General features: G+C 37.5%; 1 protein-coding gene and 1 pseudogene across 5 annotated transcripts in view; both read left to right on the top strand.

Moving 5' to 3' along the window:
• The first annotated feature begins 10,459 nt into the window (after positions 1-10,459).
• The window catches only part of ARHGAP12 (Rho GTPase activating protein 12), a 144,231-nt gene continuing 126,721 nt past the window's right edge, over positions 10,460-27,969 (top strand). For 4 of the 5 annotated variants that reach the window (XM_006894581.1, XM_006894580.1, XM_006894579.1 and 1 more), the window contains exon 1: positions 10,460-11,192. In XM_006894581.1, the coding sequence (XP_006894643.1) occupies positions 10,515-11,192 (678 nt within the window). In that variant the 5' untranslated portion in view covers positions 10,460-10,514. The remainder of the gene's footprint in view (positions 11,193-27,969) is intronic. The other variant, XM_006894582.1, reaches the window with a different exon arrangement.
• LOC102868572 lies at positions 24,183-25,605 on the top strand (annotated as a pseudogene).

Below are 27,969 nucleotides of genomic sequence, written 5' to 3'. Positions count from 1 at the left end.
GTTGTACATAGGGTCACTATGAGTCGCAGGCAACTCAATGACACATACTACCACCACCACCAACAATTGATTATTAGGAGCTCTGGTGGTCTAATGATAAAGGGTTGTTCTGTCAACCCTAGATTGTTGTTAGGTGCCTTCAAGTTGAGTACTATCCATAGCGACCCTATTGACAACAGATTTGAACTCTATCCTATCCTTTGCTATCCTCATACTTCCTGATACACTAGAGACCATTGCCAAAGTCACCATATCAATCCTCCTGGTCAAGGTTTTTTTCTCCTTCACTGACCATCCACCTTTTTTAGCATCATGTCCCTCTCTAAGGAATAGCCCCTCCTAGCAACATGCCTGAAGTTCATGAGGCAAAGCCTTGATCAGCTTTGCTCTCAAAAGAGCACTCTAGCTGTACCCTCTCCAAGACATATTTGTTTGTTCTTTTGGCAGTCCATTGGAGTTTCAGTGCAGTTTTTCAACACCACAGCTCAAAGGCAGGAATTCTTCTGTCCTCCCAATTCATTGTCCAGCTCTCAGATGCATAGCAAGTGATCAGAAAAACCAGCTCTCAAAGTGACATCATTATTCCTCAATAATTTGGAGAGGTTCCTAACTGCATACTTTCCCAATGTAAGATGTCTCCTGATTTCCTGACTGCGGTACTAACGGTGTTAATTGTGGATCCAAATAAGGTGAAGTTGTTGACAGTTTCAGTCTTTTCTCCATCTATGATTGTGTTGCCTATTGGTCCAGTGATAATTATCTTTTTTTTTCTTGACATTGAGATGGAATCCATATTGAAGGCTGTATTCTTTGGTCTTCTGCAACAAGTGCTTCAAGTCCCACTCACTTTTAGCAAGCAAGGTTGTATCATCTACATAATGCAGGTAATTGATGAGTCATCCTCTAATCCTGATGCCACATTCCTATTCATAGAGTTGAGCTTTTCCAGTAATTTGCTTAGCATATAGACTGAATAGTATGGCAAGAGAGTATAACCCTGACACACTCCCTTCTCAATTTTAAGCCATGTAGCATTCTCTTGCTCTAATTGTACAGTAGCCTCCTGATCTGGGTATAGATTTCACATGAACACAGTTAAGTTCTCTGGAATTCCTGTTCTTCTCAATATCAGCCATAACTTGTTATGATCTACACAGTCAAATGCCTTTGCATAGTCAGTAGTATATAAATAGACATTCTTCTTGTATTTTTTCAGCCAGGATCTATCTTACATCATATTCTTGGTGCCACAGCCTCTTCTATGTCCTGCTTGAACTTCTGGCAGTTCCCTATCTATACTGTTTTAGCCCAGAAAGCATCAAAAGGGGATGGGGGAACTACACAGAAGCACTATATCGAAAAAGAACTGACACTGGAAAAAATTCAGGAAGTACCATATGAGCAGGAGGCAGTGTTAATGAAGGAGGAAGTTAAAGCTGTACTGAAGGCATTGGCAAAAAATAAAGCCCCAGGAATTGATGTGATACCAAATTACATGTTTCAGTTAACAGATGCAGCCCTTGATGTGCTCATCAGTTTATACTAGGAAATTTGGAGTACAGCTCTTTGGCCAGTGGATTGGAAGAGATCATATTTGGCCCCATTCTTGAGAGAGGTGATCCAACAGAATGTGGAAACTATTGAACATGCAAGCAAAATACTGCTGAAGAGCATTCAGAAATGGCTAGAACAGTATATAGATAGGGAACTGCTTGATGTTCAGACCCTATGTTATGCTGTTGAATTCACCAGTTTTGCTTACAGAAGAAAGATGAGTAGTCTATGTGAATTACTGCCTCTGAAAACCTGCTGGTGGATCAGCTGTGAGTCAGTTCTGACTCAACAGTATGTAGCAGCAACAGTTGTTAGTGGAATGTCTGTTATGTGCTGTCGCTATATACTAGGCAGTGTAGAGTTATGGTGCTACTGTTGTTGTTGTGTGCCATCGAGTCGCTTGCGATTCATAGCGACCCTATGTACAACAGCCCTAAACCCTGCTCTATCCTGTGCCAGTTCCACTGCCTCTGACACACCCATCCTGATTACCCGTTACTGAATCAGTCCACCTCATAGATGGTCTTCCCCTCCTGCACTGTCCCTCCACCCTCCCAAGCATGATGCCTCTCTCCAAGGACCTGTCTCTCCTTACAACATGTCCAAAGTATGTCAGATGAAGCCCCAGAATCCTTGCCTCCAAAGAGTAGCTTGGTTTAACCCTCTCCAGGATGAATTTGTTTTCTTGGCAGTCCATGGTACATTCAATACTCTTCTCCAGCACCACAGCTCAAAGGCATCAATTCTTCTTCTATCCACCCTAGTCATTGTCCAACTCTCTGATGCTTAACAAGGGATTGCAAAGACCATGGCCTGTATCAGATGTGCTGAGGAAATAAAATTAATCTAGGTAGTTGTAGAGTTTATGATGAGAGGAGGAAATATATTTTCATCTGTATTTATATATAGGTTATTTGGCAGTGTATTCTATTGCCTAAATTAGGACTATTTAAAAGTGATAAAGGGTGCTATTATGAATTACTCCAAGAGTGTCTTGGGCCTTGTAGTATCCTTTATCCATTTTGTAAAGACTGGTTAAAATGTTGTAACTGTTAGATTTTTCGGTTGCAATAAACCACTTCACAATTTAGTGGCTTATTTTAAAAATCCTCTAATTTTGTCTAGAACTTGGATTGGCTGGATAGTTTTGCCAGCAGCTGGTCTCCCTCATGCAGTACAAGGGTGAAAGCAAGTGGCCATGTACTTTATCATGTAGCTGACTAGCTTGTGCTTCTTCACATGCTGGAAGGGTTCCTAGCATGGATAGAGGGCAAGCACTTTTCAAGTTTCTACTCGGCTCATATTTCTGGTATCCAGTATTAGTGGATGTTTGCAGCTGTTCTTCCTCATTTTGAATGTATTTTAGTCTGAGAGCTTTACTCCAGAGTTACATCTTTGTTCTGATGCTCATTAGGTTTTTGAAGATCTGTTATGCCAGAAGTGGCTAGCCAATCTATCTTCCTAATCGATCTTAATCTGGAAGCTTCACTTTAATAAAGCATCTCACAGACAAACATTGTGTCCATAAGAGAAGATGATAAGCAAACACACATATCTTAAGCCATTAAGAGCACTAATGTACAAATATTTTCCATGGTATAAGAAGCTCACAGACAAGTGATTATGTCTGTAGGAGCAAACCCCAAGAAGAGGAAACATATAGATATTATGGCTCAGGCAGCAGAAGCTCCTTCAGGAGGCAGTGGTGCAAGGTCTAGAAAACCTGTGGGTTGAGACAACAGGCAGGTTTTGGTCTCTGTTGGCATGGTGGGGTGCAGGGCAAGGTCCTTGGCTGGCAGGCATGCATAAGGCTTTTGGTGGAGTGGGGTTTGGAACTCCAGCAGCAGCAGCCACCTGAAATGTACTAGCATTGGCCACTTAGAACCTAGTCATGTGATTTTTTAAAAATTTTTTTTATTTTTTTATTCTGGGCATGACAAATTGAGGAAGAATGGTGGTGTATTCATAGTTAAAAAGACTTAAGATCTAGCGAGCTCTGGTGGCTTAGCGGCAAGAAGCTGCACTGCAATCCCAGAGGTGCGCAGTTCAAATCCACCAGATTCTTTGCTGGAGAAGGAGGAACAATCTCCTCCTGCACCAGTCAGATCTAATTTGATGGCACACACACACATAAAATAATAAAAAATAAATTAAAATAAATAAAAAAATTTAAAAAGGCCAAGATCTATCCTGAAGTACAGTACCTTGAATGACAGGATAATATCCATACTAATTCAAGGAAGACCTTGTAATACAGCTATTATTCAAATATATGTACCATTAGCTAACGCTTGTTGAAATTGAGGAGGAAATTGAGATTTCTACCAGCTTTTTTTTTTTAAATAAATTTTTATTTTATACTGGATTGCTTACAAAGTTCATATATATTGTTTTTCACACTGGATCTCTTCCATTTCCTTTACCCAACCCTCCCTCTACCAATCAAATTGTACAACCCTATGATTACTGCCCCCCTCATCCTCACCCCTGTGCTCCTACCTTCCCTCCTCATATCCATTTTATTAGTTATCTATTTCTACAATAATGATCTTATGCAGTATTTATCCTTATTGGACTGAGTTCATTTAGCATAATGCTCTTTGGTGACTCCCGAGTTATTTCTACCAACTTTTGAAGTCTGAAATTGACCAAATATGCATTGAAGATGCATTAATAATAATTGGTGCCTGGGCAGTAAAAGTGGGAAATGATAAAGAAGGAATATTAGTTGAAAAGTATGGACTTGGTGACATAAATGAGATTGGAGCATGAATGATTGAATTTCGTATGCTCAATAATTTATTCATTGCAAATACCTTTTTTTAAGAAGCAAACAGCAGTATGAGGCCCCGGGTTCATTCCCCCGCATCTCCACAAAAAAAAAAAAAGAAGCAAACAGCAACTGTACACATGGACCTCACCTGATGGACTGCACAGGATTACACCTGATGGACTGCACAGGAATTAGATTGACTAAATCTGTGGAAAGAATTGTTGAAGACCTTAATATCAGCAGTTGAAATGAAGCCAGGTACTAACTGTTGAACAGACTAGCAATTATTCCTGTGCAAGTTCAAATTGAAGTTGAAGAAAATAAAAAATCCACAAGAACGTGCACACCCATGTTTATTGCTGCATTGTTCACAATAGCAAAGAGATGGTAACAACCCAAGGCTCATCAACACACAAATGGATAGAGAAGCTGTGGTATGTTCGTCCAAGAAAATATTATGCAGCATTAAAAAACAAAGGACTCCTCAAATATTATACAAAATTGGTGACCCTGGAGGACATTATGCTAAGTGAAATATCTCAGTCACAAAAGGGCAAATACTGCACAATACCACTGTTATAAAACAGGACTGACATTGGGGCTGGGCGGGGGGTGGAACTAAGAAAAGAGATAAAAAATATACACTGTATTGAAATAGATGAGGGAGAGAACTGCTTAAACAGAATATCTGATTAGATATTATTTGCATGACCACAGTCCAGAATAAGAGCTGCACAGTAAAGAGAGCTTGGGGTCGAGGGGATGCATAACAATGAAATTTTTTTTTTTTCGTGAGAAAAGCGAAATGGGGGAGAGGTGGGCAGGGAGGAAAATGCAAAACAATGAATGAATGGAAATCCATGGTCTCTATAAATTTTCATTAAAATATAAATTTAAAAATTTGCATAAAAATAAAAAAACAAATCTGTGAGAACCAAAATACCTTTGAGTCTGTCCCACCTGAATTGAAAAATTACTGGAAATCGTAAGTCTCTGTAAACTTTCATTAAAATGAATTAATAAATTAAAAAAATTACATTCAAATTTAAGAAGTAAAAAAAAATAGATTTGAGACACTGAACACTAATGATCAAAGACCAGATGAATTGTGAGATGGCATCAAGAATATAATCCATGAAGATTACAGAAAGTCCTTACATAGACAGGGGAGAAAGAAAACAACTGAAATGGATGACAGAAGAGACTCTGAAAATTGGACTAGAGTGTTGAGAAGCCAAAACAGAGAAGAGCTGAACACACTATTTCAAAGAGCATCTTGAGAAGACAAAGCATTGTAGTGGAATGTGCAAAGATCAGGAATCAGAATAAAAAGGGAAGAACTCGCCCCACATTTCTCATTCTGGGAGAATTGAACAGATTTAAGCCTCAAATTGCAGTGTTGAGATGTGCTATGAGAAAAATCTTTAATTACCCAGGAGGCGTCAAAAGATGGAAGGAAAAAAAATTATGGAAGGAATACACAGATTCACTATTAAAAAGAATTGGTTGTCACTGAAATATTTCAAGAAGTAGCATATGAACAAGAGCCAGTGGTGAAAAAAGAAGTTGTTTAAGCTGCATAAAAAGCACTAACAAAGAATAAGTCCCCTGGAATCAGTGGGTTAGTAATTGACATGTTTCAGCTAACAGAAACACATTCACTGTGTTCATAGTCTGTGCAAGGAAATTTGGAAGGCAGATAGATACTTGGTCAACTGTCTGGAAGAAATCTCTGTCCCCATTCACAAGGGAGGTTGTCTAACAGAATATGGACATTGTCGAACAATATCTTTAATATCATATGCATGCAAAATATTGTTGAAGACCATCCAAAAACGCCAGGAACAGTACATTGAAAGAAAATTGCTATATGTTAATGCGGGTTGTAGAAGAGACCATGGCACCAGGGATATTCTTGCGAATGTCAGATCCTGGCAGAGGCATGTATATCAGAAGAATATCAGTGTTTTATTGACTATGGAAAGGTATTTGAATTTGTGGATCATGAACAGCTATGGCCAACAAAGAAAAGAATGGAAATCCCAAGAGATTTAATTATATGAAATCTATACCTGCCCAAGAAACGAACATCATTTAAAATAAAAAAGAGATATGTATCAAGGCTATATCCTTTCTCCATACTTATTTAGTCTGTAAGCTAAGCAAATAATTCTAGAAGGTATTCTCTGAAGAATGTAGAATGAGAATTGGAGGAAGACTCATCAACCAACATACCTTGCTTGCTGAAAGTGAGGAAGACCTGAAACACTTGCTGCAGAAGATCAAAGACTATGCAGCCTTCCTTATGAATTGCATTCAACATCAAGAAAACAAAGGTCCTTACCACTAGGCTAAGAGGAAACATCATGATAGATGGTGTAAGGATTGAAACTATAATTGAAAACAATAATTGAAACAATAATTTCATGTTGCAATTTGAATATAAGTTATTACAGTAACAAATGAGAAATTACAGGATTTTAGAGAATAGTGACATAATCTGACTTGTTATGTGCCGTTGAGTCGCTTGCGACTCATAGTTATAATCTGACAATACTTTTAAAAGATACCTCTGACTACTGCTTTAACAAGTAACAAGACTATGGAAGCTTGGTAGTGTAATGGTAACTACAATAGCCAATAGGCTACTGTCCAGAAGGTTGGAAGTTTGAATCCATCAGCAGCTCCATGGAAGAAAGTGGAACAGTCTCCTATTAAGATTTACGGCTTTGGAAACCAGATGGTTGGTCACTGTGAGTTATCATGTGCTCAGTAACAGTGAGTTGGGATATAGCAGAACCAGAATGTGGACAGGGAGACAGTAACAAAACTATTATTAAAGTCAAGGAGGAGAGATGTTGAGGGATTGGACCAGAATTTTTGTTGTAAAGGTGGTGGAAATGGATCAGATTCAGTATCTTGAAGATAGAATATTAGACTTTGCTTTGTATTGAATGTGGAGGGTATGAGATGAAAAAAGGGATTTGAGACTGATATCATTGTTTTTACTCTCAACCTTAGAAAAACAGGTCTTACTGTATTGATAAAGAAAAGATGGGCAAGAGAGAGAAGTTTGGATATTTGCTTGTACTGAGTTTTAGGCAATAGTAGGCCATTTCTAACAGGTAAATTTGCTTGTACACCAGCAGCCCCTTTTAATTTAGAATATTCTTCTCTTTAAATTTTTAAGGTTGACCTTTTTTTAAAATAGAATTTAAGCATATTGTCTGATAGAATCTTTTTTTTTTTTGAGATTAATTTTTTTTCTCTATAATTATATTTTATTAATTTTCATAAACATTTACAGAGATTTTGGGCTTCCACTCATTCATTGTTGCACTATTCTCTCTACCCTCCTCCCAGTTTGTTCTTGTCCAAATGCCACAGTGCTTGTCAAAGCCAGTTCTGATTAATCTTCTTTGTCAGTGTATCCTTTGCCATTCCCTATCACTCCTCCCTGAGAGAGACTTCACCCTGAGTCATAAGGAAAAGGGGACGGCATATTCTCTTAGCTACTTCCTGCTGAAAAGGGACGCTGTGGGTTTCAGGGTGAAGATCTTCTCTCACTACTCTAAAGGGCCCCTTTGGCAGTAGGAAACACATAGACTATTATGGAGATTGATTTTGGAATTCAGATGCACTCTTATTGATTGTGCTTGGCTGTACATGTACATATCCTTCAAGATGTATCATGGGGGTGTTGCAACCTAGAAGACACAAATTTGACTAACAAGTTATAAGTACATGAGTCCAAAAATTATGGAAAAGTAAAAGAAAAGATTCTTTCATTGTTTTACAAACCCTCCCCCAGGTCTCCTCCACCATGCAGCCCTCGCTCTAGTCTCCTGTGATGACAGAAATACCCAGTTATATCTCTCTTTTAAACGGTTCTCTCCCTCCTCTGTTTCAGTGCAGTATACATTATTGAACCCATCTTACTCAGTCTCTCCCCAACCCCAAGGACAGTCCCATTCTACAACAGTGGCATCATGTAATATTTGTCCTTTCGTGACTGGGATATTTCACTCAGCATAATGTTCTCCAGAGTCAACCATTTTGAATAATATTGCATGAGTTCCTTGTTTTTTAATGCAGCATAGTATTCCATTGTGCGAATATACCACAGCTTCTCTAGCCATTCGTTTGTTGATGGGCACTTAGGTTGTCTGATAGAATCTTATATTCTGAGTTTGCCTGCTAGTTTTCTAATGATCAGCCTGATATACTTCATCTCCTCAGAAGACACATATTATTAGGCTGCTCCACTATTGATGTTGCTTGGCTCAGTTGGTGATTAGCCAGAGCTCTCTATTACTGTTTAAGGCTCCTTGACTTCTAACAACTTTTAAGATGTTTGTACTCATTCTTTTTACCTATTCAATCCCATAAACATGAAAAACATGCCTATCATTTAAACAATTTTTACAACATTGTTTCTGACAAGTCAGAAATTTAACGAAATCCTTAATATTTTCCCATTTCCTAGAATGAAACATTCAAAGAGATAGAAGTGAAACTGAAATAACATGGCAATGAAGTAGGAAAGGGCAATGGTAAAGCAAACCTCAGTGCTTCTTAGTGATTGTGTTTATATATGTGTGGAGGGTTATGACATATGCAGTAATGGTGTATAAGATTGGTCTGTGTGCTTTGTAGCTATTATAAAAGTAAAGAGGTTTTTTAAAAAAATGTGAGCCAAGTTTTACTTGTGGTGGTCTGTAAACAGTCCTGCTTAGAGTTAACAAACTTTTTTTCTTTTTCTTTTTCCCTAGGTCTAAATGCAATGCCTAATCGTTACGTCTCCTCTTTCTAAGGTATGTTTTTCCCCCCTCCTTTTTTTGAAACCATATGATTATTTAAATATGTTATTAGAGCAGTTTTTTTAAAAAAAAGATATTTTAAGCTCCCCAAAATTATGTCAGTTATTTAACACATGAGTTCATGAGATCTCTCTGTCCTGAAGAAGTTTATTATCATTAGATGAATGATGGTTGCTGCACAGATACAGTACTATAATTTTGTGCCCAGTATTTGAGTGCTGAGGAAAATTGAAAAGTTGTCATGAGTTTTTGGATTTACACAATACTAATGGATTTCTATATTCAGAATTGGTTTGCTCAAGTCATCCTTGGATGCTTGAATTATGTTGACCTTTGACTTAAGTTGTATGGAGCAGTACAGATTCTTTGATCATAGATCTTGTCATCATTTTAAATCTTGAATGCTGTATTTGAAAAGGCACCAAAATATTTTAGAATTGGTATACAAATGACCATGAATGCTAGGATTTCTCAACCTAGTTTAGGTCTATTTCTGAGATACTCTACTGAGTTTCAACCTAAAAAGTATTATCTCTCCTGAGGGTAGAGAAAGAGAGAAATCAAATAAATTATCAGCTTTTTTTCTTTCTCTCTTTATTTTTTGCCAAACAATAACATTGGTGCTTTTTAAAAAAAAAGTGATGTGGAAAATTTAACTCAGTTGGGTCCCTTGTTTGTTTTTATTTTAAAATTCACTAATCCCTTAATTTTTTGGAAAATAATCCACAGCCATTGAAATGCAGGTCTAGTTTTGAAGATTGTATTTACAGATTCAGTAAATGCCTGTAGAACCCATTGCTTTTCAGTTGTTTGACTCATGACTACTCCATGTGTTACTGAGTAGAACTGTATTCTGTGAGGTTTCTTCAGCTGTAATCTTAATGGAGGCAAACAACCAGGTCATTCTTTAACCCTACTGCTGGATAGGTCCCTAATAATTAATATTAGTAACTGAAAATAGGCCTTTTAATGGAAGTAGTAAGGAGATTTGAAGTCATGAAAAGAATGGTTTTCTTATTTTTTATATTCCTGTGATTATCCATGTATGTTTGTTTACTCTTTTAGTTATTAACTTTGATTTTGGTTAAAAATGACTAAAATATTGAGGTTGTAGTTAAAATAGAAAATGCTCTTAATATTGACTAATGCATATGGTATTAGACATTTGTTTACTTCCTGGAGTTTGTGGTTTGAAGGTAATATTCTTTAAATTATTTGTATTGTATACTTATGTGTTCAGATCACAGCTCTAGACATTAATGTGTCCCTTTTTTCTTCTTACATTTAAATGAAAATAGCTGTTTTCATCTGAAAAGCCATAATGTGGCATACCATCCTTTTTGAGAGGTGAATATCATTGAATAAAAATGGCTGACAGAAGTGGGAAGATTGTTCCAGGACAAGTTTATATTGAAGTGGAATATGATTATGAGTATGAAGCAAAGGACAGAAAGATTGTGATAAAGCAAGGAGAACGGTACATTCTGGTGAAAAAAACAAATGATGACTGGTGGCAAGTAAAACCAGATGAGAATTCAAAAACTTTTTATGTGCCAGCTCAGTATGTTAAGGAGGTAACTCGCAAAGCTCTAATGCCTCCTGTTAAACAGGTCGTGGGACTTCCAAACAATTCTATGAAAATGGTACAGAGTCTGCATCTTCAGAGATCGACAGAAAATGTGAACAAATTGCCTGAGCTTTCAAGTTTTGGAAAGTCGTCATCTTCTGTTCAAGGAACAGGTCTTATTCGTGATGCCAATCAGAATTTTGGACCCAGCTGTAGCCAGGGTCAAACTCTGACCCTAAGCCTGGACCTGACTCATAATAATGGAAAGTTTAACAGTGACTCACATTCTCCTAAGGTTCCCAGCCAGAATAGGACACGCTTATTTGGTCACTTTCCATGTCCAGAGTTTTTGGACATAGAAAAAACCAGCTTCTCCCAGGAACAGTCCTGTGATTCAGCAGGAGAAGGCTCAGAAAGGGTACATCAAGATTCCGAATCTGGTGATGAACTTAGCAGCAGCTCTACTGAACAGATAAGGGTAAGAGAAATAAAAGCATTTATGGTGTTTTCATAAAAATATTAATTTAAAGATTTCTTTTAATTAAAATATTTGTAGGCGTTAGGAATTGCTTATTTTGTGTATGGCTTAAGAATTGATCAATTTTTATCCTGGATTAAAGAGCTAACAGACCTGTGAGATAGCATGAACTCATTAGGGGAGACTTAAGGTTTTGTACTTTTTATTAAACCATTATCTGACTAGAATTAAAGTGCAGAATAGTTTTTGTTATTTTTCTTTTTATTATACATGTAGTAGAGAGGATTTACTTAAATTACCTAATGATTGTTCAGTAGAAAACATCTAACTGGTTTTCTTGATGGGCTCATTTATATAGTCTTACAATTAATCTCCAGGTAATAATAGATAAAATTGCCATGAATTGGAGTCAAATCAGTGACAGCATTAATGATCTGTGGAGAAAAATATGACTGAAATATCAGTTGTTGTCTTTTGTTCTTTAGAACTAGTATTTACTAAACTTGAATATTAGAATAGAGATTCATAAACTTTTAAAAAAATTTTATTTATTCTTTTTATGTGTGTACCAATCAAATTGGATCTGACTGGTACAGGAGGCGATTGTTCCTCCTTCTTCAGCAGAGCATCTGGTGGATTTGAACCACGCACCTCTGGGATTGCAGTGTAGTTTTCTGCCACTAGGCCACCAGAGCTCGCCTATTCACAAACTTTTATCTCCATTTGTAGATGGTGTATCTTAAGGCAATGGCACATGATTGCCTTTAACAGTATATTTTTAAATCAGAAAGTGAGAACTGCTGTGTTCTTTGTAAGATGACCTTGATTATTTGGATCTCCTTAAAATTACATATAAATTTGAAGGCTGACTTCCAGTTCTGCAAAGAAAGTTTTAGAATTGTAATAGTAGTTTGGTGTGGGTAGTAACTAACTCACTGGGGTTGAGTTGGAAGCAATTCATACTTGACCTTCCAATGGGTTTTTGGAGACTGTAAATTGCATGGGAATTTTTGGAAGCAAGAGTGGCATCCACTTCCTAAACAACATGGCTCTAGAAACTCTGTGAACCAACAATACCTATTGAAAGGCTTCAGGTCTTTTGTTCATAGGGTTGCTATGAGTCGTGCTCAACTCAAGGCAGTAAACAACAAATTGCATGGGAGGAAATGACCCACCTGTGGAGCCCCTGGTGGATTCCAGCCGTAAGAGAGGTACCATGTTTGGATTAGCAGTGCAGCTCCCTGTGGACTCTGCCACTAGAGCTCCCTGCTTTGGGTCATAGTGACATCTTACTAAGTTCATGAATTTTATAATTTTTAAGGTTATGTGATTATTAATCATGAAGTAGTTAATGAACTTGATAATAAGTCTTCTAGGTCATGAACTAGGGAACTCTGGTGGCCCAGTCGTAAGGAATTGCATTGCCAACCCAAGAGCAGGTGGTTTGAATCCACTAGCTGCAGTGCAGGAGAAAGACGGGCAGTTTCCTCTCATGAGATTTACAGCCTTTGGAAACCTGTGGGAGAGTTAGCTGTGAGTTGATTCTAACTCAGTGGCACAGAGCAACAGTTCATGAACTAGGTTTTTAATATCTTTTAACAATGTTAAAAGTCTTTCACTTCCCAGTTAACGTATTCCTAAATATTTTATTCTTTGAGATACTACCATAATTAAAATTCTTAAGTAGTCACTTTTAGATCGCTTATGGTTGGTATAAAGAAACCTAGCTAATTTTTGTATATTTTCACTGTACACCATTTTACCAAGCTCATGACTTTTTAATAGCATGAATCTAATAGCTTTGAACATTCTTTGACATTTTCTATGTATAGAATTTTCTTTGTATGATACCTGCAAATTGATATTTTCAGAACCAACTTTTTATTTCATTGATTATTTCTACTCTTTTTCTATTCACTATTTTATATATCCCTAGTCTAATCTTTATTAGTTTTCCTTAGGTTAACTTTGGGTATACCATGCTATTCTTTTTCTGGTTCCTCAAGCTGTAAACTTAGGTTATTGATTTGAGGTTTTTCTTCTATTCTCAATAAGGTATTTATAGCTGTGATTTTCCCCCTTCTATGTACTATGTTTGCTTTGTCACCTAAGTTTTGGTATATCGTGGTTTCATTTTCATTCATCTCTGACTGCTTTCTAATTTGTTGTCTGAAACTATGATGTTTAATTCCCATGTAGTTCCATAATTTCCATTTTCCCTTCTTTTGTTAATTTCTGATGTCAATTGTTTTTAAATTTGTTGAAACTGTCTTAGTGACTTATGTTTAGGAGAATTGGTTCTTTGGAGACAGTCAAAACAGAGTATCCAAGGACTTAACCTTTAGAAAATAAAAATGAAAAAGCTGGTAAACTAATTGACACTTAGTTAAAATAGCTAAAGGGAACTAGTAGTACTCAATATAATAATAGATAAATGTGAAACTGTGTTGTTACAAACCTCTATAACTTCTGTGAATGTTTAATAGCTGTTTATTAATCTGAAATCTTAAGGTGGAGAAATAAAGCAGCTGATAGCTTTTACCTCTTTACTCATTAATGTATATTTCCAATTCTTTTGTCTTGCTTTAATGAGTGGTGATATGGAATAATTGACATTCTAACTCCACTTTATTTCTTTGCCTATTCCTTGCTTGGAATGAAAAGAACTCTGAGTTGTAAGGAAGGAAAAAGAAATTTTACAATCTACACAACTGATAAATCGCCACAGAATGGAAGGTGGTGGTTGTTATGTCTTGATATAGCTGACCCTCCAGTGGATTTTTAGAGGCTGTAACTTCCGAGAAAACAAACAGAGTCATCCTGGAGAGGGTTAAACCAGGCTGCTCCTTGGAGGCAAGGATTCTGAGGCTTCGTCTGACATACTTTGGGCATATTGTAAGGAGGGAGAGGTCCTTGGAGAAGGACATTATGCTTGGGAAGGTGGAGGGACGGCACAGAAGGGAAAGACTCTGTATGAGGTGGATTGATTCAGTGACTGGGGTAACCAGGATGAGTATGTCAGAGGCAGTGAGATTGGCACAGGATAGAGCAGGGTTTAGGGCTATTGTACATAGGGTCGCTATGAGTCGCAAGCGACTTGATGGCACATAACAACAACAACAACAAATCCTTGAGAGGATATTGCTTGTCTTTCTGTCGCGGAGTATCGAGTGGATTCAAGCCATGTACAGTGGGTTGGCAGTGCAACTTTTTACCACTTAGTATTACCGGATCTTACTATAATATTAAATAGAGTGGCATCCGAAACAACATGCCCCTGGAAACTCTATGAACTTAGAGAAATGACGGTAGTTATAGAACAGGGCTCAGGCCTTTTGTTCATAGGGTTACTATGAGTCTTGCTTGACTCAACAGAACTTAAAAACAACAGCCTATCATATTAAAATTGAATCTTCTTTAAATAATAATTTAAATAATTTTCTTGGAATAATTAATGTCACATGGAAGTGGAAAAAATAAACAATGAATTTTTGTTGTTAGTTTTTGCTTTTTAATTGACCCAAACGTGGCTGTTACAGAATCTCCATATACACAAAATTGTTGCATTTTAAAGCTGGTTAACTCTGTTTTCTTTCCCTTCATACCATCTGGGAATCTTCATCTTCTAGTTCTAATTCCTAGGGTGATCTTATCAAATAGTCTGTAGTTTAAAAAAAATCTTGGACATTTTGTGTAGAGATTAAAGTTGCAATTTCATTTGACTCCAAATATCTAGAATTAGAATCTCATGAATTTGTGTAAATTATAATGGCATAGTAAGAGAAAATATAGTTGAAAATATGACACAATCTTGATGGAATCGTTAGGGGAAATGTGTACGTTAAGAATATTCTGTGTTTTCACTCTAGGCAAGAATTTTGCTAATCTAGGTGACATAACAACAAAAACAACAGATGTGGAAATATTTTTGCATTTTTATTTAGAAAAATCTCATCTGTATGCATAGAATATCGTTAGCAACTGATTCAGTAAACACTCCACAGATGGTTTAAACTCAGAATGACTAAAATAATTTTATCACAATAATTTTGAAACCTGATATTGTAGTACTAAAGATTTCTGGAAATATCATAAATTAGCTTGATATGTTTTAAAATAAAGAGGTGCAGGGGTAGACTTCCAAAGCCAGAGCAGCTGATATCTCTCAACCTCTCCACAAAAGACCTTTGACTTCTGAAGCCCTTTTTAAAACTTATGATTGAATGCTACCAATTTGTTTGTTGTCTTGTCTTCAACAGAATGGAATTAAAGAACAAAGCAGTGAGTGCTTCTGAGTCAATTATGACTCACAGCAATTTGCGTGGATCTACCCCATTGTGTTTGCTATGTTCTGATCTTCACAGGAGCAAATTACCAGGTCTTCCTCAGAGCTTCTGGTGGTTTTAAACATCTCTTCTTTCATTTAGCAACTGAGAGCTTAACTATTGTGCTACTAGCCTTTCTCTTTGATAAGATTGTTGTTGTTAGGTGAATTCATAGTGACCCTGTGAACAGCAGAACTGAACCATGCCGTGTTGTGCACCTTCATTATGAACACCATCATGCTGAAGCCCACTGTTGTAGTCACTGTCAGCCCATATCATAGAGGGTCTTCCTCTCCTTTGCTGATCTTTCCTAGCATGTCTTTTCCCAATAACTGGCCTCTCCTGACAACATGCCCGAAATATGTGAGATGAAGTTTCAATATCCTTCTCTTTAAGAAGCACTCCTGGTGTTGTTTCATCCAAGATAGATTCATTTAGGAACTTAAAGTAAATAGTTACATCTTTTAAAAAATATTGAAACAAAAACTCAGATATATTAGACTTTTGACTCTTCTGTGGTGCCATTAATGAATATACTTTTTTTATAAAAATGGTACTATAATTGTTGTTAAGTGCTGTCAAATACTACTTATAGCAAACCTATTAACAATAGATCTGAACTCTGTCCTATCCTGTGCTGTCCTCATCTTCCCTAACACAGTTGAGTCTGTTGCTGCAGATACTCCATCAACCCATCAGTCTGCCTTGCCTTAGCTGACAACATTATTAAACAGAAAAAACCAATAAGACAAGGAACTGTTTTTTTTTGTTTTTTTGTAAAGGTCAATACTATTGACAAACCATTGGCAAACTTAACAAAAGAAAAGAAAAAAGACACAGACAACTTGATTAAGAAATTATAGAGGTGACATCACAACAGAACCAGAGGAAATTAAATTGATAATATCAGAATGCTATGAAAAGCTATACTCTGGTAAGTTTGAAAACCTAGGGGAAATGGGCAAATTCCTTGAAACTCATACGCTACCTATATTGAAAACAACACACGTAGAACACTTGAACAGACCTATCATAAAAAAAATTGAAAAGGTCATAAAAAGGACTTTCCCGTAAGAAATGTCCTGGACCAGATGGCATTCACAGCTGAATTTCTACCAAACATTCAGAGAGGATCTATCACCAATTCTACTTAAATTATTTTAAAAAAAAAATTTTAAAAAGAAGGAACAACTCAAGTCACTCCCACTATCAAAACCAAGCAAAGATATTACCAAGAAGGAAAATTGTTGTTGTTGTTGTTATGTGCCGTCGAGTCTCCTACGACTCATAGCGACCCTATGTACAACAGCCCTAAACTCCACTCTGTCCTGTGCCAATCGCACTGTCTCTGAAACTCCCATCCCGATTATCCCAGTCAGTGAATCAATCCACGTCATAGAGGGCCTTCCCCTTCTGCGCTGTCCCTCCACCCTACCAAGTATGATGTCCCTCTCCAAGGACTGGTCCCTCCTTACAACATGTCCAAAGTATGTTAGATGGAACCTCAGATTCCTTGCCTCCAAGGAGCCACCCGGTTTAACCCTTTCCAGGACAAATCTATTTGTTTTCCTAGCAGTCCATGGTACTCTCAATACTCTTCTCCAGCACCACAGCTCAAAGGCATCATTTCTCCTTCTGTCCTCCTTGGTCGTTGTCCAACTCTCTGATGCATAACAAGTGATTGCAAAGACCATGGCCTGTATCAGATGCACCTTAGTCTCCAGAGAGACACCATTGCTCTTCAGTACTTTGGAGAGGTCCCTAACAGCAGACTTTCCCATGGCAATGCGCCTTTTAATTTCCTGGCTGCTGGTGCCAAGACTGTTGACTATGGAGCCAAGCAAACTAAAGCTGTGTACAATCTCAATCTCTTCACCATCCATCCTGATGCTGCCAATTGGTCCAGTGGTGAGAATCTTTGTCTTCTTGACATTGAGCCTCAATCCATATTGTATGCTGCAGTTACAGACCAAAATATCTCATGAATATAGATACAAAAATCCTTAACAAAATCCTAGCCAGTAGAATCGAAAAGCACATAAAAAATAATTCGCCATGACCAAGTGGGATTCATAATAGGTATGCAAGCATGGTTCAGTATATGAAAAACAATTAGTGTAACTCACTCTAGTAACAAAGTAATAAGAACCATATCATCTTGGCAATTGATACAGAAAAAGCATTGGACAAAATCCAACACACCTTCCTGATAAAGACACTCAGCAAGATTGGAATAGAAGGGAATTTCCTCAGTGTAGTGATAAGTATATATGCAAAACCAAGAGCCAACATCATTCTCAATGGAGAAAGACGGAAAACATTTTTTCTTGGGAACAGGGACCAGTCCACAATGACCACTGTCACTACTTCTATTCTGTATTGTATTGGAAGTGCTTACTAGAGCAGTATAACAAGAGAAGGAAAGAAAAGTCATCCAGATTGGCAAAGAGATGGTTAAACTGTTGCTATATGCAGATGATATGATAGTGTATACAGAAAAGCCCAAATACTCAACAAAAAACCTGTTAGAGTTAGTGGGCCAATTTAGTAGAGTGACAGGATATAAGATGAGTATTGAAAAATCAGTGGAATTCCTCTACAGTAACAGAGAACTCAGAGAAGGAAACCAAGAAAGCAGTGCCAACGACAAATTGAGATACTTCGGAGTGAACCTAAACAGAGATACAAAAGACATACACAAAGAAAACGGCAGAACATATCTGCAAGACACAGTAAAATACCTAAATAAATGAAAAAATGTGCCCTGTTCAGGAAGACTCAATATTGTGAAAATGGCAATCCTACCAAAAGCAATCTACATGTTCAACACAATCCCATTCCAGATACCAAATTCATTTTTCAAGGAGATTGAAAAGGAAATTGTCAATTTTTTTTTCCATTAAACTCTTCCTACAGATTTGATTTTGTAACATTATTACAATACCGATGGGGAGGAATGTGGCATCAGGATTGGAAGAAGACTCATTGACAACCTGTGCTATGCAGATGACACAACCTTGCTTGCTGAAACTGAGGAGTACCTGAAGTACTTGTTGCAGAGGGTCAAGGACTGCAGCCTTTAATGTGGATTGAAGCTCAGCTTTAAGAAAACAAAGATTTTCACCTCTGGGCCAACTGGCAGCATCATGATAGGTAGTAAAGAGATTGAGATTCTTAACAGCTTTAGTTTGCTTGGCTTCTCAGTCAACACTTTTTTGATACCAGCAGCCAGGAACTCAAAAGACAAATTGCATTAGGAATGTTTTCTGTCAGGGACCTCTCCAGAGCACTGAAAAGCAATGATGTCAGTTTGGGGAGTAAGGTGCACTTGATCGAGGCTGTGGTCTTTGCAATTATTTGCTATGCATCAGAAAGCTGGACAATGCCTAAGACTGATAGAAGGAGAACTGATACCTTTGAGCTGTGGTGCTGGAGAAGATTGTTGAATATACCATGAACTTCTAAGAGAACAAACAGGTTCATCTAGGAGAGGGTGAAATCAGGATGTTTCTTAGAGGCAAGGATCCTGAAGCTCCATCTGACATACTTTGGACATGTTGCAAGGAGGGACCAGTCCTTGGAGAGGGACATCATGCTTGAAAGTGTGGAGGGACAGTGCAAGAGAGGAAGGCCCTCGATGAGATGAATTGACTCAATGGCTGGGGAAATGGGGGCAGGGATGTCAGATACAATAAGATAGGCTCAAGATAGAGCAGGGTACGTAGGATACGTAGGTGCATAGCGTCTCTTTGGGTTGCAAGCAACTCGATGGCACATAACTTTTAGAATCTCATTCTTCCCTATGATTCCCATTTCTGTTAATCCTTCTACCCTTCCCACATTCTGGGCTTTTTCCTCAAGCAGATGCTGCATTTTTTACATTATGTGGTTAGTTATTCTAAAGAGTGGATGCCTCCTTGTGTTATTGTTCACTTTTTAGTCTTGATAGCTTAATTAGAAGAAGTTGCACTGCAATCACAAAAACATGCTGTAAAATCCACCAGCTGTTCTATGGAGAAGGATGTGTAATCTTCCATGCGATTTACTGCCTCTGAAAACCTGTAGGGTCAGCTATGAGTTGATGCCAACTCAACAGCATACAACAACAACAATTGTTAGTTGAAAGCAGAGCCAGCAGGGAAGTTTTGTTCCAAATTGAAAGGGTGGCTGAAGTCATAGGCTCAGAGGTTCCATCAGTGAACCGGCTGGAGTGACTGAATTTGACCCTTCTAATGTTACATGTTTTTATTGTGGTGTTTTGTTATTTTCTGGGTTTATTTGTTGTGGTGGAAATTGCCAAATTTATGTGGAGAGGCAAGAGGCCTCAAATAAGCAAAACACTTTTGAGAAACAAAAATGAAGTTGGAGGCATAGCACTCCCTAACCTCAAAACCTACTACATAGCAGTAGTAACCAAAACACTGATAAAATGACAAGCACAAAGACCAGTGGAACAGAACAGTGAACAGAAATAGACCCAGCTATCTATGGTCAACTGATACTCGACAAGGATATCAAAACTATCAAATGGGGATATGACAACCTCTTCAACAAATGGTGCTGCTGGCAAAACTGGACTTCCAACTGTAGAAGGTTGAAACAAGAGCCATATCTCACACCATACACAAAACTCAAGATGGATCACGGACCTGGGAGTAAAGCCCAAAATTATAAAGTTCATAAGAGACAAACTGCGCTCAAGCTTAGAAGGACTAGTCTAAGATATAGAGAGACTACCAAATATAGCCCAAAATAAACAATCTGGAGGATAAATTGATGAATGGGACCTTCTAAAGATTAAATCCCTGTGTATATCAAAAACTTTTTCTATTAGAGTGGGGAGGAAAGCCTACTGACTAGGAACAAACATTTGACGATACCATCTCAGACAGTAGTCTCATAACGAATGTTTACAGAATACTCCTGAAATTTACAGAATACAGAAAAAGACTGATAACCCAATTACAAAAAGGGCAGAAGACATGGAAAGAATTTTCCAGAGGAATGCATTCAAATGGCCAACAGGCACATGAAGAAATATTCCAAATCAGTGGCAATAAGAGAGATACAAATTAAAACTGTAATGAAATACCATCTCCAATAGCAGTGACAAAGTTTAACAGGAGAGCAAGTAATAAATGTTGGAGAGGATGTGGCAAGATAGGAACTTTTAAACGTTGGTGGGATTGTACAAGGTACAACCACTCAGGAAAGCAGTTTGGCACTTCCTCAAAAAGCTGAACTTAGAAATTCCAATACATTTTTTATAATTTATTTTGGAACTGAAAAGTGTTCATACCACCTTTACAGTTAGAATTTGATCCTGTATATCTCGTTCTTTAAAAGAGCACAATGCTTAAGACAGTCTTAACCAATAAGTTTAGCTTTTGTTGGTTTGAAAGAAGAGGTTAGAAAAATCCTTTTTTGGTTTGAAATTTAACACAAGCAGTAGTTTTGAGAGTTTCATCCATTCTCAATGACTCTAGCAAATCTGAATGTCCTGAGTTGAATTTGAAATTCTGTATTTCCTCAATTCTGTTCAGGATTCTTTTAGAGAATCTTTGATTTAAATATTCATCATCTGATTCTTCTGGTGTCTGGCGAAAGAGGCCATTGTTCACGGATGCAGTTAGCTTTGTGTTCTATTTCCTGCACTTATTCCTGACTGTCAGTCCTCCCCCTCCTGTTCCAGGTGAATATGGATCAGTCAGATTTCAATGGCTGCTTTTAAGACCCCAGGCACTATACAAATGAACTAAGAAAGAATAGAAGCACTAAACATGATGTTAGGCCAGTTAACTAGGACATTCCATGGAATCATAATGATAAATAAACTAGTTTCACAAAGTAAATCCCATGATGTATTTGATTGAGTCTAAGCAGCCCAAGTAAATACTCTCTTCTTGTTGTACTTGAGCTCTGGTGGCTTGGGGTCAGGTGTTGTGTAACCAATGTAAATCCAGGCAGTTCAAACCCACCAGCTGCTTTGTGGGATAAAGATGGTCTCTTTCTGAGCAATTTATGGCCTTGGGAAACTTGCTTGAGGGTCAGGTGTTAGTCAGTTTTGACTCAACAGCTTTGAATTGAATTGTTAAGTTTTTAAATACATTTCAAACAACACTTGACAATTCAACTTTTATTGCACCAATCAGCTGTGCAACCCTTACCTTTAATTGGTGTAGATTTTCCGTCCCTTTAAACCAAAATTTAGTACAATAATTCCATCCCTCACTCAGAATACAAAGATTCTCATCACTGGACCAATGGCAACAGCATGACAGAGAAGAGATTTGGACTGTTAGTTTCATCTTGCTTGGATCCACAGTCAATACTCTTGGGCACCAGCAGTCAGGAAATCAAAAGATGAGTTGCAAAGGAAAACTGTACTGTCAGAGACCTCTCCAGAGTGCTGAAGAGCAACGATGTCAGTCTGGATACTAAGATGTGCCTGATCCAGGTCATGTTCTTCAGAGTTACTTGCTATCCATCAGAGAGTTGAACAGTAAATAAGGATGACAGAAGAATCATCAGTGCCTTTGAGTTGTGGGACTGGAGAAGAGTACTGAACATACCGTAGGCTATCAAGAGAACAAACTGGTCCATCTGAGAGAAGGTAAAAGCAGATTGCTTTTTAAAAGCAAGAATTTTCAAACTTCATCTCACATACCTGGCATGTTGCCAGGATGGACCAGTCCTTGGAGAAGAACATCATGGTAGACAGGGTAGAAGGGTAGACAGCACAGAGGAAGATCCCAGTCTTCCTCTGATGAGATGAGTTAACCCAGTTACTGTGGTGATGGGGAGGAGAGTATTCGAGACAATGATACTACTTCAGGATAGGGAAGTGTTTACAGCTATTTTTCATAAGGTTTCTATGAGTATAGTCCACTGAATAACAAGTAATAAACTTCAATCTCTATACATTTTCCTGTTCTAGTCTTTTTATACTATGTATGTCCTTTTGCAATTGTTTTATTTCTGTCAGCATAAAATCTTCAAATGACATTGATGTTGTAGCATGTGTTTGGACATCATTTTTCTGAGTAGTAGTATTCATTCCATTGATGCATATCATTTTGCTTATCCATTTATTTCTTGACATTTAGTTGTTTCCACATTTTGGTGGTTGTGAATAGTTCTGCATTTAGCATTGGCACACCTAATTCTTGAGTCTGCAGTGGAATTACTGGGTAACATGGTAGTTCTGTTTTGTTCTTTTGATGAACTGACACATTGTTTTCCACAGTGGCTGTGCTGTTTGTACTATTGAACATTCCCACCAGCAAGAATAAGGAAAGCTTTTCTCCACATCCTTGCTAACATGGTTTTTTGTTTGTTTGTTTTTAATTTTAATCTGAGTTATCTTCATTGTATGAGTCAGAACCTACTCTTTAATATTTTTTTAAAAGAACCTGTTCATAAATGACTTTTTAGCATGTTTCTAGTGCTGTAAAATAGAAGGAAGGAGATTGCCCATCTTTTCCAAGAATTCTGACCACAAGAGAGGCATGACTTTGTGTTAGCAGTGCAGATTCCTGGGGTACTGTGATTTTGATTTTTTTTCTATTTGATGGCTGGTGAGACTGTGCATCTTTTCCTGTGTTTGATGGCTATTTGAATATCCCCCATCAATTCAGCTTGCTTGCTCAGTTTTTGATTGGATTATTTGCTTTTTTTATGTTTAATTTTTAGAGTTTTATTAATATTGGTTATTAGATTTTTATAAGATGTGTGGCTTCTCTAGTTAACTCCTAACTGATAACTTGTGTTTTCACTTTTTTAGTATAGTTTGGTTTTGCTTTTGTTTTTATGCTACCATGCAACAAAACTTTTATTAACATTTTGAACAGATTCAGTGATTACTGAAACTGGTAATTTCTAAACTTATCTTGGCCTTCACGTTCTCGATGGTATCGGCGCTGGGCTCCACTCCCAGGGTGATGGTCTTGCCAGTGAGGGTTTTCAAGAAGATCTGCATACCACCTCTCAGATGAAGGACGAAGTGCAGAGTTGACTCTTTCTGGATGTTGTAGTGAGAAAGTGTGTGGCCATCTTCCAGCTGCTTTCCTGCAAAGATGAGCCTCTGCTGGTCGGGTGGGATGCCCTCCTTATCCTGGATCTTGGCCTTTACATTCTTTTTGGTATTGCTGGGTTCCACCTCCAGGGTGATGGTCTTGCCAGTTAGGGTCTTTACAAAGATTTGCATATTGACCAGGCAGATGAATACGTGTCACAAGGTTTTCCTCGAAAGCTCTGGAAACTTCCTTGCATCATCGACGCTGATTGGCGCAGCTTCCGATGTGGATGCCGGCATTGATTGGTGTAGGATGCGGCAGGGCATGTTGTTGCTCTTCACTTTTTTAGTATCGTTTTAGATGAGTAAATAGGTTTCATTTTCACGAGGTCCTGTGTGTTTGTCTTTTGCGACTCATGGATTTGCTTTTTTTTTTTGGTGTGTTTATTATTTTATCAGAATCCATTATTAAAAGGTAGATTTGACAGCTTTGCCCTGCTTTCATATTTAGGTTCTTTTTGTGTAACGTGTGAGGCACAGATCCTGTTTAATTTTTCTGTATGTGGAAATGGATTGTCCTGGCATTATTTATTGGCTCTTTAATGAATTAGTCTTCCCATTGAAAAGAGCTCTGGTAACCCAGTGTGTAAGATGTCGCACTGCCAACCCAAATGCAAGCAGTTCAAATCCAATCAGCTGCTCTTAGGTAGAACTCGGACCAGCCAACTCTCCTGTGAGCAGTCTCTAGACCATCAGTAATGAGTTGGCTCCAACTAAGTGACAGTGAGTTTTTATTCCTATTGAATGGACTAAGCACTTTTGTAAAAAAATCATACTCCACTGTGCCTGAGCCGCCATGTTGGGCCAAGGTCGGAACTGGGGTCTGGTTGCCCGTGGCCTGCGGCACCACGTTCTTCTGGCACCACAGTTCACGGACTGGAACCATTCTTGGTGCAACAGGTGCAGGCATAACTAGGGGCCACACAGGTTGAATTTGTTTCAGGAAAAGTTTGTTGGTTTTTTTTTTTTTAACTACATATTCTTATTTGAATATACTAAAGAAGTTAAAATCTGCAGAAAGATTGTTCATGCTGATTAAAAAACAGGGGTCCACTTAATGTATCTTATGCAAGTAAAGGAAGATTATTTAGTGAAATGATGAGGTTGGTAAATGATGATCAGAAGTTGATTTAATGGCATTTCAATTTGGAAAAGTTTTGTTGAACTTGATGCAAAAAATGAAAAACTTTGACAAGAAAATTCTAACCCATTAAAAAAGAAAAGTGAAAGTAAATGAAATTACTGTTGTTAAGATGTTAAAAATAAGACAAATGCAAGAAATACATGAGAATAGGGACAGCCATCAGTAAAAACAAGCAGAAGAAGAAACACTGGAGCAAGATCTCATCACTAAGGGAGAATATTTTCAAGATGAGTGTCAGAATGATGTCAAGAAAAAAGTTGTTGGTCATACTGAGGTCGTGACTGTCAGAGTGTCTGATCGTGGCGGTGGATTTGTTGGAAAAGCCTTTACTGCACAGTAGGTAGAAAGATGAATTGGAATTGCTCTTATGAAACAATTGCATTGAAAAGCACATTTGAGGAATCCAGATTTAGAGGTCTTTATCCATCTTAAGTGACGTTTATTCTCTAGTTGGGATTCCTGTTTTTAGGGAAGCAGAAGTTACATCAGGACAGCATAACTCCAGTCAGCCACAGCCTGGGTAAATGGCATCCCTTGCTGAAATTAAAGCTGGTATATTTATTTTAGACCCAATGTGTAGACTTGGAACAGTGCTTTTGGAAGCTGCTAATGAATGATCAGATGTGTATTATTTGGGTACAGATGTCAGTGACTCACAGTTTCTAGGGACATGTGACAATGTGCAAGCTGCAGGCCTCTATGACACAATTCAACAACTTCAAGTCTGCTATAGAATTGCCACTGGCTTCAGAAAATGTTGGTATTATTTCTGACATTCCATTTAGGAACACTTTCAAGCTAGAAAAAGACATTAAAAGCAACCTACAAGAAATAAAGTGTTTTATGTTGGCAGAAAGGGTGTATTGTTAGTGAGGATCACCTCAATACCTGAAAGACTGTGAAGAGAGCATCCATACCTATGAACTGGGATTAAAACGTGCTTGAATCCTGAGAGGAACAATGACTCCTCAGAGATGGTGATATCTTCACTCCAAGCCAGTAACCAGGAAGGCTGAGATGAAATGACAATACCAGGGTCTTTGGTGCCAATGGAATGCTACAAAGTCAGCCTTTGAAAAATAGATGCCTATCTAAGTGTGTGAGTTACACGCTGGACTTTAGCAGTCACTGCTATAGACCTGGTTTAACTCTATACAGTTTAGCTATACTGAAATAGATTGTTTACTCTTAAGATTCTATATCATGAGGGTTTTGTATTTTGTCAAAATGTGTACTTCTAATTTTTTTCTCGATTATACATTGTTTCCAAGTGGAATTTTCAGCTTTCAAACAGCAGTTTTTAGAAATCCACATAAAATACTCCAGTCACCACAAGATTAGTTATCTTTTAACCACCAAATTGTTAGAAACCTTTATGTATAAATTCTTTTGATATTATACTGGATCTTTTTAAAGCTAAAAAAAAATCATAAAAATGGATGGGTATTACTCGTATTTTGAAATGAATTAATAAATTTTCAGTTTCTTAATTTTCATTTCTTAATAGCTAAATAATTAAAACATTTATTTTGGTTTCTAGTTTTTAAGAATGTTAAGGGTTATGCAATTTAAAATTTGAGAATAGCTCTTTTGTGAGAAAGGTCTTCATTTGTCTACATTGAAGTGATTTTTGTTCAAGGCTTTGGAAGACTACTTTCTCTAGAGTCTGATCTCATCATGTAATATAAAAGGAGTTTAATAGTTTAGTGTAGATGATAAATTTTTTTATAAAAATCTTTTAAAGTGTGGCAAAATGTTTTTAAATATTTCTAGTCAACTAGTTTTCAATATTACAGATATTTATTAGTTAATTTGACAAGCATATAGTCAGTAGTTTTTAAACCATACATAGATTTAAATGTAGTAGTTTTGGCATAAACACATGCAATATTCTAAGTATTTATTATCAAGTATTAGAAAAGCCTCTTCTCAGAAATAGTTTTTGCTGAATTTGGAAATATATTACATAAAGCCACATTACCACCAAGGAAATCACAGTATAAAAACTTAAAATCTGAAAACTTTGAATATGTAAAATTAGAAATGATGAGAAAAAAGGATAAAAGAGAGAAAAGAAAGATATCTTGTAGTTTTTAGTCCTACTTTAAAAAACTTCTGCAGTGTTAAAAATTAGAAAATAGAGATGTTTGTTTAAAATGTGTTTACTGTAGAGAAATCCAACTGATTTTTGTATGTTGATCTTGTATCCTGCTACTTTGCTGAATTGGTCAACTAAGTCCAATAGTTTTCTTGCTAAGTCTTTAGGGTTTTCTAGGTTTACTGTATCATCTGCATGGACTGCTAGGAGAACAAATAGGGTTTGTCCTGGAGAAGGCGAAGTCAGAATGCTTCTTGGAGTCAAGGATTCTGAAGCTTCGTCTGACATACTTTGGGCATGTTGCAAGGAGGGCCTGGTCCTTGGAGATGGACATCATGTTTGGCATAGTGAAGGGGCGACGAAGGAGAGGAAGACCTTTGACGAGATGGATTGATTCTGTGAGTGGAGTGGTGGGAATAAGTGCATTTGGGATGGCTAGGTTGGCACAGGATAGAATGGCGTTTAGAGCTCTTGTACATAGGGTCACTATGAGTTACAAGCGACTCGGCGCATAACAACAACAACTTTGCCAATTTGGATGCCTCTTATTTTCTTCTCTTGTCTTATCGCTATTGCTAAGACTTCCAATACAGTATTGAACAAGAGAAGTGATAGTGGGCATCCTTGCCTAGTTCCTGTTCTTAAAGGGAATGTCTTTAACCTCTCTCCATCGAGAACAATGTTGGCTCTTGGGTTTGCATAAATACTTTTTACTATGTTGGAGAAATTCCCCTCTAATCCTATTTTGTTGAGTGATTTAATTAGGAAAGGGTGTTGGATTTTGTCAGAGGCCTTTTCTACATCAATTGATAGGATCATGTGGTTCTTGTTCTTTGCTTTGTTAATGTGATGAATTACATTAGTTTTCTTTATGTTGAACTATCCTTGGATACCTGTTATGAATCCCACTTGGTCTTGGTGAATTATTTCTTTGATGTATCATTGAATTCTATTGGCTAGTATTTTATTCAGGATTTTTGCATCTGTGTTCATGATGGATATTGGCGTACTGTTGTTGTTGTTATGTGCCGTCGAGTCGTTTCTGACTCATAGCGACCCTATGCACAACAGCCCTAAACCCTGCTCTATCCTGCGCCAACCGCACCGCCTCTGACACACCCATCCCGATTACCCCA

This window comes from Elephantulus edwardii, unplaced genomic scaffold (assembly GCF_000299155.1).
Source record: "Elephantulus edwardii isolate Elephantulus edwardi_28Jun2011 unplaced genomic scaffold, EleEdw1.0 scaffold00146, whole genome shotgun sequence".
Taxonomy (NCBI): Eukaryota; Metazoa; Chordata; class Mammalia; order Macroscelidea; family Macroscelididae; genus Elephantulus; species Elephantulus edwardii.
The sequence above is the reverse complement of the archived record's forward strand: the minus strand, read 5'-3'. Positions and strand labels throughout refer to the sequence as shown.